The 11,738-nt window shown below is 39.0% G+C and overlaps 1 protein-coding gene across 4 annotated transcripts in view; it reads right to left on the bottom strand.

The window, feature by feature from the left end:
• Positions 1 to 504: 504 nt before the first annotated feature.
• The window catches only part of LOC112571643 (cysteine-rich with EGF-like domain protein 2-B), a 39,628-nt gene continuing 28,394 nt past the window's right edge, over positions 505 to 11,738 (bottom strand). The window contains exons 10-11 of one of the 4 annotated variants that reach the window (XM_025250795.1): positions 6,092 to 6,235; positions 505 to 2,200 (exon numbers count right to left, since the gene is read on the bottom strand). In XM_025250795.1, the coding sequence (XP_025106580.1) occupies positions 1,968 to 2,200; positions 6,092 to 6,235 (377 nt within the window). In that variant the 3' untranslated portion in view covers positions 505 to 1,967. The remainder of the gene's footprint in view (positions 2,201 to 6,091; positions 6,236 to 11,738) is intronic. The other 3 variants (XM_025250797.1, XM_025250796.1, XM_025250798.1) reach the window with 3 other exon arrangements.

The following is an 11,738-nucleotide window of genomic DNA, read 5'->3' as shown; positions in this document are numbered from 1 at the left end:
ATTTTTTCATTAACTTTGGGTTACTTTCATATCCATGAAAAGCTTAGGCAGCTTTTATCATATGGGAATTTTCCACTAATTTTAGGTTTCAACTATACAAGTCATCTTTTTCTAGAAATTTAGCTCTGCCACACCAGAATCAGGATGATGAGAAGAAAAATTGAAAGACTTTGATTCAAGCTGAAGCCCACGGTAAAATGTGCCGATTTGAGACTGGAATATTAAGTAACATCTAGCATTTGTGCAGTTGTCAAGACCAGATCAGTGAACATTACTGAGATGATGGCAATGTTGTAGGTGTCTTTATATAGGGTGTCCTTGAAAGATGCCATTGAGCCAGTAACCACTTTTACAGTTTTAAGACATACAAACCTAATTTATTCAAGATAACAGCAATGGCTGGCACCAGTCAGCCTATTAAGCAAATTTGACCAGTGAAAATATTGTACTGCAGTACCATCCTTTCACAAATGTAGCCAACAATACCAACACCAACAATCAAAAGAAATTATTGAACATAATTTAATAGATCACAAAAACATCTTCCAAGGCACACAAGGGTCTAAACACACTAGTAAGCCTGCATGTTGATTCAATCTTTTGATTAAGCATTTTAAAGCAGAAAAACTATAATTCTTCTTTTTGTTCTGTCACTTCATCAGGAGTAGCCCTGTTGGTATCTTCCTCTGCTTCTTTCTGATCTTGTTCAGCTTCTGCAAATATGTAGATCATGGGGAGAAAATGGTACATTGTGGCAAAATTAAAAGCTATCAACTAAAAGAGACTTTCAAACTAAATGTTAATAAACATGCAAGTTCATAGGGAACGAAAAGCTCAGAGCTTTATAACAGTTCATGAATCTGGACTCTATTCAAAGCCATTGGCAAACAAATTCATGAACCACTGAAATGGCACTGGCATAGCTGGGGTTTCCAAAAAATAAGGGGTGAGGTCAAGATCTAATTAAGCACGAAGTCTTAAACCAAAGCAGCTGAGGAAAATCAATTTTATCTGCTCACTGTGAGCAATTGTCCAGCAACAAATTTTGGTCTCCATTCAGAAACAAGATGACTAATGGGAATGGATAGAAAAAAAGAAAATGGAATGGTTTCTAAAACATTAGTTGCTACCTGTGAGCAGAAAATTTATTCAGTGGTTAAATGTGCTTTATGAAAACAAGCTCCAGTGGAGATGTCACAACATTAGTCATCAGTCTGATGTTAACATTACTACAACAAAGAGTCGTCATACTTCCCTCCTTCCATGATCTTCAACACATGTCCAAAATGTTCCTATTATGGAGTTTGCCAAGGATTTTTTTATTATTATTTGGGTACAAATCTTCAACCACCTAAACAATTGATCTGAATTGTAGTTTGCTGGTCACTAGGATGCTGCAGGACTTAGTTTTTTCACACACACACTGCTGTAAATTTTCTCTGCATACACCTCTTAATTTTGTATATTCTCTATGTACTCTGTGTATGGAGCAAATACTTTACGTTGCCTTTATATGTAAAATGAAATTAACACTTGATCACTATTGTAAAATAATTTTAATTTTACCATCTGATATTTGTTAGTGACTTAGGTCTTAGGGACCGATGACATCAGTATACTTTGGAGAGTTTGTGGTGATTTGCTTCCCTTCAGGGTTGACCAAAAAGCACTTTTCGGGTCCTTAGCATTATTTTAAGTTCTTTGTGATTAAGTTTTAAGCTTTGCTCAGCTGCAGAAAAGGGTGCGTGTAACAACACGACTGATGTCAGAAAGAGAATGTTGAACTCTTTTCTGAACCAAAGAGTGCTCTTTGATTCAGTAACATTATTTATGAAGTATAGCAAATTCTCAATTTTCTATGCAGTTTCATGGGTGCTGCTATCAAATAACTGGACATGAAACAGATAAAAGACAACTGTCATTCATTGCAAGTTACACTGAACATTAGATCTGAAAGTGAATACTTGTCACAACTGTCTTAAGTCATACTGGGAGGCAAAGTAAAAAACATAAACTGCAAGCACTCCCACAGATAAAGTCATTAAAACAGGGCTGACATAGTACAACAGCTTCATGATCACGAACAAGATAACAAGAATGCCCAAAAAGGCAGGAACAGTGAAGAGAATGTCCAGCATGTTTTTGTTAAACCTCAACTTCTCAGACGACTTCTTGGAATTCTCTTTGTGTGCTTTGATTTCTGCAAGAAACCGAGACTGAAATATGAATTTCAGAATAAAAATAAATAAGGTGTATTTTCATATTTTAACAAGGAAAATTTCTCATGAAATGTTTAGTAAATCATGCTAATAGAAAATATTTCTTTCAGACTACAATACGCTGAACTATTCTGAAAAATTGGCCAGAAGCCCCAACTCTGTTGCCATTTAATTAATTCAAAGAGGTCCATCTCTTGTCTGCCAGTTTGGCCTTGTTTCCTATACTATGGGAAAATAACTTGTAAAAATATTTCAAATAAATTTGTATTACCAAAAAATTGCAGAAAACACCTGTTCTTTCTGTAGGCAATAGCATGTTTTTTAATGTAAGAAAATCTATACCTTATTTTACTGAAATTGCTTTTCAAAAATGTGTTTCTCACAGTGAAAACTTAATATATATGTAAAATTGCAATTCAGATTTTATATTCAGCAGTTCTCGTGTAACCAGGGTATCTCATTAAGTTTCAAAATTACACCTGGTATACAAAGAGAATATGAATAATGATTACTCCCATTTTCAAGCCATTCTTTGAGTTCCCAGATCCTTTGATAGAGTAGTGAGGGCCTATGTTGCTTTTTACTTAAGTAGCTCAGCTGGGATGTTATCTACACCAGATGATTTCCCTTCCTTCAGATTACGTACAGCCATCTCAACCTCTTCCCACAGGTTGCAGTCCTAGTAGGTCTAGTGATTGTGTTTATTCTTTGAGACGTTCTTTGTGTTACCATAACAGAGAGAAGTAAGGGTCTTTGTTATTTTTTCCTTATCCTGCTGAGGAGCTAATCTGGCACATTGTCAACATCAAGTGACTTTCCTCCCTTCTGACAGTATACAGCTATCTTGACTTCTTCCCATGTGACCAGTAGGTCTGCAGGTTCTAGTTTGGTTGCTTAGGAGAGCATTGCTGTATTGTCATCAACTGCAAGTTGTAAAGGTCTTTGTAGTATTCAGTCTCAAGGTTTACTATTACCACAGCTATTTTATTTTTTTTTATAAGTAGATAGCCATTGCTGTATTTGATGACTGAAATTTAGCTGTACTTGTAGCTTGTACTTGGTTGCTGCTTCAGGGTTTCTTTTTCTCCCTCCTTTGGTCATAGATTTAGAGCACCCTTTGTGACCCAAGGTTACTTCTTCTTTCTCTATCTCTCTAGAACCTCTTTGATCTTTCAAGTGAGGATATCTTGCAGTCCCCTGTGTCTAGAACAGCTAATTTACCTCCAACTGGAGCAATGTCTTGGTCTCACAGCTTTTCCAATTCAAATTGAGCTTGATGGTTGTTAGAGTGTTTAGCCACCAGTTTCACTCATTTAAACAAGTTCACTGTCATCCCCTATTTCTGAACCTGGACATCTTGTTTAGGCTGGATGCTAGATTTGAAATGGTTTGGTATCTGATAAAGAGTGCCAAATTGTCTTTTATTCCTTGTGGTATTAGATGGTATTGGTTTAAAATCAAGAGTAGAAAAAGTCAAAACCTTTGGGATTGTTCAGTAGAAAGTGAGCATTTGGGTTAATGGCTCCAGAGATATGATCAGACATGCATAATTTCTCTCTTTATAGGTGGCATCCAATTACAGTACTTGACTTGCCATAATACAGTAAGATTCACCCTCAGATGGAACTGGAACCATGATAAACTTACATCACCCAAAGGCAATAGAAAGAATAAGGCAATAGAAAGGAAGAATGACAACTCAAGCATGGTAGCAGTTAACTCATGACACGTGTGAAGAAGGGAAAGTCAAGTAAAGAATCCCATAACGATCCCACTTCCAAAAGGCTTTGCTTCCAAATTATTTTTTATTTGTATGTCATTCATATGCCTAAAAGCTTAACCAGCTGGTGAATATCAATCTATAATTTAAACATATTCATTTCATTAGATTCTCCTAAAAAAGAAAAAAAATCCATTTTAACACTGTATCTCTGCAATTATCCTTCATCACTATTATTACCAGCAGACAGACCTCATAAAAACATGAATAAGCAGAAAGCGCCTACTAAAAATCAAGAACGTTTTTTTTTTGTTCATTTACATATATTACTCTCTTAGTTGTCTATGCCAGTAACAGATTATCTTCTAACCTCTTTTTTTCCCAGTTCTGATTATTTGTTCAAAAGGATCTTTTGTGAATTAAATATTAATTGAACTGTTACAGGTAGCATCGGCAAATGAAAAAAAATGAAGCTCTGTTAACTTCACTGTAACTTTATGGAAATTGTCAGCATAAGACGAAGCAGCATTTAGTTTTGGGGGATTTTTTGGCCATTGATATTGTCTATCTTTACTGCAAGAAAAGAACACACAAGGATGTTTTGGCACCTATGGCAGGGATTAACTGTGCACATGATCACCATCAGTTAAAATACTTGCTCATTTTGTGAAGACAAATCAATAGAATGCTTGAAATATAGTAGCAAATGATTTTATATGAATATAAAGATCAAAGCAGGTGAGTTATCAAGAAAAGATTAATTTCAGAATAATTAAACATTAATAACAAACTAAATGTATAACTAAATATTTAACAAATATTTCATTAGCATCTTGTTTACATTAAAGCATAAAAATACAAAGGATTTTATACATTTTATTAACCACATAATGAATGTGCCAGACAAATGTCTGTTATATTTAATAAATTTTACTACAAAACTTCCTAAACAAAAAGGGGATGAAATCAAGTCATTTGGCAAGGTAAATCACATTAAAAGAAAGTTACATTACATCTCTGAACACAGAAACAGGAAGACGTTAGTTTGAGGATTTAAATTTTTCCGGATGTATCTTTCTTAAAAAAAAAAATGGCAACACAAGTGTACATACAAAGTCAGCTAGCAATTTCTTAACACTTTTAAGCCTACTTCTGATACTAAAGTTGTTCTTTGTAATTATAAGTTATGTTTATTTATTTCTACATGGTGTGTAACCATTGAAATCCACTGAATGTTGGACTAAACATTAAAGTGATGCTCTATTGTGATTAAGCCTGTATCAAAATTTTTGATTTGGACATACAATTTGATATACTTAGTTTCCTTTGGATTTATGAGCAAGTACAATTTCACAATGGAATAAGGTAGAAACACTTTATTCCTCTTGACTTAATATTTTAATTATAATTCTGATTTATCTTCCTCTCATGTTTAGTTATTTGATTTTTTTAAATACTTCAAATTCGTGCATACTTGGGTATCGGAATCAAAAGTCAAGGCCTGGATTCAATGTGTTAAAGATGTGGAGCAGTAGTTTTGGATGCATTCCTAGTAGCCTTAACCCAAACTAGTTTCAGCAACAAGAAGTAAACACTATGAACCATTATAAACATACAGCATGAACCTGTAAAAGATGAGATAAGCTTACTGAATAAACCAGTTTGAAACATAGGAATGATCAATTTTTAAAGATCAATTTTTAACTTCTTTATTCCTCTCTATCAAATAATTATATTAATTTTTTTAATGAGAGAGAAAATTTCATTAAAATCAAATTCTGTGATGCCGTTTATTTTCAAAAAGAAGAAAAAAAGGCTTAGCTCCAATTTCCACCTACAACATTTGAGTTTTCAGCCTTATTCCACTGTGCATGTAAAGAGCTAACTGTCCTCTTTCTTTACTGCCCTAACTAAAACCACTGGGAAAGCTGTAAACATAATGGAAGAAAATCTGCTCAGATTTTGAAAGTAACTTGTAACAAACTTCAAAACAGATGTTGAAAATCTTTTGCCCTCGAGGGATTTTTAATATTGTTTGTACTCTGCCTGTCAGAATTTAGATCACAAGGTTGGATTTCTAAAAATCTATGCATCTCTATATCACTGGTCTTGCACCTATATATTATTTGATGTAACAGTTAACTATTTTTACCTGTAGGCTTATGCTGACAACCATCTCCTTGCATCTGGAAGCCAGGAGAGCAAACACATTTGTAGGAACCTAAGGTGTTCTGGCACATTTCATTATCTTTCGCACATAACAGATCTGCTGCCATACTCTTGCACTCATCCACATCTGAAACACATTTGTATGTTACAATATCATCTGCATAAGTTGCATCAGAGTTTATTTATTACAAATGGCATCACAGATACACAAATTTATGGGATGCGTGTTTTCAGAAGCAAGACCATGTCCTCCAAAGTGCACTGACTGTTAAAGAAAGAAAAAAAACGAACAAGATGTTGCTAGATGTGTTTAACGCCATGCCAGCATCTAAGGCTATATCACGGCGACAAAAGGTAATCTTACCTTAAAAAATTTAGGAACAAAAAAACCCCCGAGTGCTATAACCATTACATTCTTAAAAACCAATGCAAGAAGTAACCAATAATGTAAAAGAGAGGGTTAAGCGTAAAATGGGGTGGTGACGCCCAAAAAGGCCACCAACAAACCTAAAAAACCAAGAGATAACAGTTATCAGGACATAAAATTTCTTAAATCTAATGGTAGAGTCCGATCCTCCTTAAAAATGTAAAGACTGCTGCCACTGGGAAAGACCTAAACAAAGAAAACAAAAAATTTGCTGTAAAAAACTGCCGATGGATAGTCTGGAGCTCAGGACAATCAAAAGATGTACCACATTAAACTTCCTATACACCATGGACAAACTGGTGGTGGCTCACCTCGTAAGAGGTGTCCTTGTGTGGCACAGGTGTGTTCTAACTTTAGTAAGGACCACCTCCTCCTGCCTCACAGGGTGGCATGAAGGCAGGCAGTCAGAAAGACATGGAAGGATGGCATGTAGTTTATTTTGGCCCAGAGTGTCCCAGTGGTGTTGCCATAGGAACGATATGTCGGCCGAGAAGATAGATTTACAGTCTCATCAGCAAGTGTAATTTGCCAGGAGGCTGACATGCAGACTTGGAAGCCTGGTCTGCTTGATCATACCTGAGATACCAGTATGGCCAGGAGCCCAAATAAAAACAATGTCCTTGAATTTTATGAAATTGGATGAGAGGGTGGTAAAAATCATTGGAAAGAAGAGCTTGGAGGGCAGAAAGGGAGTCTGAAATAACCAAAAAGTTGTGCTCCGAAGAGCATTTGTCAGTTGGGCTGAAGCAGGACAGAACTGCTGCTGCAGCAACAGGGCCACCACTTGGGACTTTGGATCCATCTGTAAAGATAGAAAAGAATGAAGGCTAGTCAGAAAGAAGTTCCTGAAAGCATTGGAGAAAAATGAAATCGCTAGTGTCCCCTTCTTTAAAGGCTGTAAGATGGAGACAAATCTCTAGAACAGGAAGGGTCCAAGGAAAAAGCCATTATCACTCCATTCTGCACCTCACCTACAAGCTGCTGGAGGAGCTGGTAGTAGAGGGAGAGGCTATACCTGTTGAATATCTACTCTTTTGCTCCTTGGTACAAATGGCATACAGGGCAGCACCCTGAGGTCTGAAAACAGCCCAGTATAAGCTTATTCCAGGATAAGCTTTTAAACGACAGAAAAAGGATAGTATGTTTCAGACGATGGAGAGAAAGTGGAGGCTCACTAGCTTCTGCATACAAACTTTGTATAGGAGTGGTGCGGAAGGTACCCAAACAGATGCAGAGCCCTTGGTGGTGAATAGGATCAAGAATTTTGAGAGGACTCTCGAGCAGAGCCACAGATGATGGATCCATAGTCTAGCTTTGAGCAGACCAGGGAACGATAGACGAAGCAGGACAGTGTGCTCTGCCCCCCAACTGACATGGCCAACTACTCTAGGAATGTCCAAGGCTTTCTGACAACAAAGGCGTAGAGATTTGATATGAGAAAGAAATGATAGTTGAATTTTACTTCCTGGACCACTTTGACAGAAATAGATGGGTTTGAAAACATACCTCTCAGTTTGCGAAAGTGGATGCATACTGACTTCGTATGAGAAAATTTGAAGCCATTTTCTGTCACCCACCTTTGTGTAGTGTTTACGCACAGTTGTAGCTGGCGTTCGGGGCATGGTAGGGATCGGCCTCGAATGCAGAGAGCAAAGTCATCTACATATAACGAGGCCTCCAAACCTGGACAGAGATTTCAAGATTGAATCTATTTTGATATTGAAAAGAGTTGGAGAAAGAATGTTGCCCTGAGGGACACCCATTTCCTGTTCCGAGTATCAGACAGGATAGACCCAACTCGCACTTGAAAAAGCTTTTGACAAGCATTTGACCACACCTATTTGTTGTTTGTTTTTTGGTGTTTTATGCCATGCCAGCAACTAAGGCTATATCATGGCAATAAAAGAAGTTTTTACGTTTAAAAGTTTCAGGGTAAATTTCCTCCAGTTATTTAACTTAAAATCAGACCACGATAATAAGTTAACTAGATGTTAAAGAAACAAATGTAGTGTAAAATGGGTGGTGGAGCCCAAAAAGGCCGCCAACAAACCAGAAATTAAATGAGATATATCAGACTTAGATTTGTTGTAAAAGTCCTATCCTTTTTAAAAAACCACAAATAGCTGCCGATGGGATGGACCTAAATAAAACATATAATGAATTTACTGTATAAAATTGTTGACGAATGGTCTGAAGTTTTGGACAGTTTATGAGAAGGTGTACAACGTTAAGATGTCCCCCACACCAGGGGCAACCTGGTGGTTGTTCCCCTCGCAAGAGGTATCCTTGCGTGGCATATGTGTGTCCTGTCTTTAGTCTTGTTAGGACTACCTCCTCCCGCCTTGTGGTATGGCACAAAGGTGGGCGGTCGGAAAGACAGGGAAGAGTGGCGAATAATTTATTCTGACAGAGGGTGTTCCAGAGGTTTTGCCATAAAGTCAGTATGTAGGTTGTAAGTAAAGTTTTACAGTCAGATGAAATAAGGAACTGTATTTTACCAGGGGACTGACATGCAGCCTTAGCAGCCTGGTCTGCTCGAACATTGCCTGGAATACCAGAATGGCCAGGGGCCCAGATAAAGACAATGTCCTTATTTCGTTCGATAAGTGCTGCATGAATTTTATGAATCTTGACCACAAGGGGGTGGTCAGATTCATTTGAAATAAGAGCTTGGAGGGCTGAAAGAGAGTCTGAGATTATCAGAAAATTGTGCTCCGAAGAGCGGTGGGCATGCTGCAAGGCAAGCATGATAGCATAAAGTTCTGCTGTAAAGATAGAACTTTCGTCTGCCAATCGGACTGAAGCAGCCCGTTGTGGTTGGCAGGATGGAACTGCTGCCGCAGCGACTGGGCCACCACTTGGGATTTTGGAGTCATCTGTAAAGATTGAACAGAATTGAGGATAATCAGAAATAAGTTTACGAAAGTGTTGAAGATAAATGGGGTCACTAGTGTTCCCTTTTTTTAAAGTTGTAAGATCAAAGCGAATCTCAGGAACAGGGAGAATCCAAGGAGGAGTTGTTTGTGGAGGTAAAGGCTCTACCTGCTTGATATCTACTCCGGCAGCTTGAAGATGAGGTGCTACTCGGAGTGATAGAGGCTTTTGCTCCTTGGTACGAATGGCAAACAGGGCAGCATGCTGAGGTCTGAAGACAGCACGATACGCAGGATTCCCAGGATGAGATTTTAAGCGACAGGCATATGATAGCATGAGTTTCAAACGGCGGAGAGAAAGTGGAGGCTCACTAGCTTCTGCGTACAAACTTTGTACAGGAGTGGTGCGAAAGGCACCCAGACAGATGCGGAGCCCTTGATGATGAATTGGATCAAGAATTTTGAGGTAGGACTCTCGAGCAGAGCCATAGATAATGGATCCGTAGTCTAGCTTTGAGCGGATCAGGGCACGGTAGAGACGTAGCAGAACCGTGCGATCCGCTCCCCAGCTGACATGGCCAACTACTCTAAGAATGTCCAAGGCTTTCTGACAAGATAGGCGTAGAGATTTGATATGAGGTAGAAAAGACAGTTTACGGTCAAAGATGACCCCAAGAAATTTAACCTCTTGGACCACCTTGAGTATCGTGCCTTTGACAGTGATAGAAGGGTTTGGAAACATACCTCTCAGTTTGCAAAAGTGGATGCATACTGACTTCGTAGGAGAAAAATTGAAGCCGTTTTCTGTCACCCACTTTTGTACTGCATTTACGCACAGCTGAAGCCGGCGTTCGAGGCATGGAAGGGAGTGGCCTCGTATGCAGATAGCGAAGTCATCTACATACAAAGAGGCCTCTAAACCTGGACAGACTGATTTCAAGATTGAGTCGATTTTGATGTTGAAAAGAGTTGGAGAAAGAATGCTGCCCTGAGGGACGCCCATTTCCTGTTCCTGAGGATCAGACAGTATAGACCCTACTCTGACTTGGAAATGGCGGTGTGAAAGAAAATTCTTGATGAAGAGTGGCATACGACCCTGGAAGCCCAGGGCATGGAGGTCTAACAGAATACCCCGCTTCCAGGTAGTGTCGTATGCCCTCTCTAAATCAAAAAACACCCCTAGAACATGTTCTTTGCCGACAAAAGCGTCCCTGACAAAGGTTTCAAAACGGACCAAATGGTCCAGGGTGCTGCGGCGTTTTCTGAAGCCACACTGCAGGTTGGAGAGGAGACTCTGAGATTCGAGGTACCAGGTAAGGCGAGCATTCACCATACGTTCTAGAGTTTCACATAGACAACTAGTGAGAGCGATAGGGCAGTAAGAATTTGGATCAGAGGTATCCTTACCAGGTTTTGGAATGGGTATAACTACTGCCTCTCTCCACGAGGGGGGGAAACAGCCGGATACCCAAATAAAGTTGAAGATATCTAGAAGGAGAAGGAGAGAAGTCTGTGGGAGATGTGTTAGTAGCTGATAGGAAATATTGTCAGGACCCGGTGCAGAGTCCTTGCACTTTTGAAGGGCCTGTTGTAGTTCAGGAAGAGAAAAAGGTAGGTTGTACTTTTTGGAATTGTCTGAAGAAAAGTCACAACCCGAAGATTCTTGGACAGATTTTAAGCATTGAAAATCTGAAGAGTAGTGTGAAGAGGAGGAATTAAAGGTGGATGCTAAGGAATTTGCGACATCTTGTACCTCTGTGAGAATAGAGTCTCCAACCCGCAGATGGCCTATTGACTCAGCCTGAAATCTTCCCTTTATCTTCCTTATGGCCGCCCACACCGCTTGAGAAGTGGTGCGGGAGGATAATGAGGACACAAATCGCTGCCACGCAAGTTTTCGTGCCTGTTTAAAAATATAACGGGTATGAGCTCGGGTACGTTTAAAATTTATTACATTTTCAGGAGTGGGTTGACGGAAGGCAAGGCGCTGGGCTTTTTCCGCGCGCGCTGAGCTACCCTGCACTCCTCTGTAAACCAAGGCACCCTTGGTCGGTTATTACGGTGCCTTAGTACAGGAATCGTTTCTGATGCAATTTTATTTAAACTTGTAGTGAAAACTTTAGCAGGGTGTAACATCGGGTCTTTTCTAATGTCTTCAATCTCAAAATTAAAAAAAGGGTTTCTGGTAAGGTGGGTGGAGCAGAGGGTCTGAAATTCAAGCCAGTCTGCCTTAGTTAAATTCCACCCGCCTTTGTGAAGGTTATCGTCCCGCTCCAGACCATTTGTAAAATGTAAAACAAGGGGAAAATGATCGCTGCCACACAGGTCAT

This window comes from Pomacea canaliculata, linkage group LG9 (assembly GCF_003073045.1).
Source record: "Pomacea canaliculata isolate SZHN2017 linkage group LG9, ASM307304v1, whole genome shotgun sequence".
In the NCBI taxonomy this organism is placed as follows: Eukaryota; Metazoa; Mollusca; class Gastropoda; order Architaenioglossa; family Ampullariidae; genus Pomacea; species Pomacea canaliculata.
The sequence above is the reverse complement of the archived record's forward strand: the minus strand, read 5'-3'. Positions and strand labels throughout refer to the sequence as shown.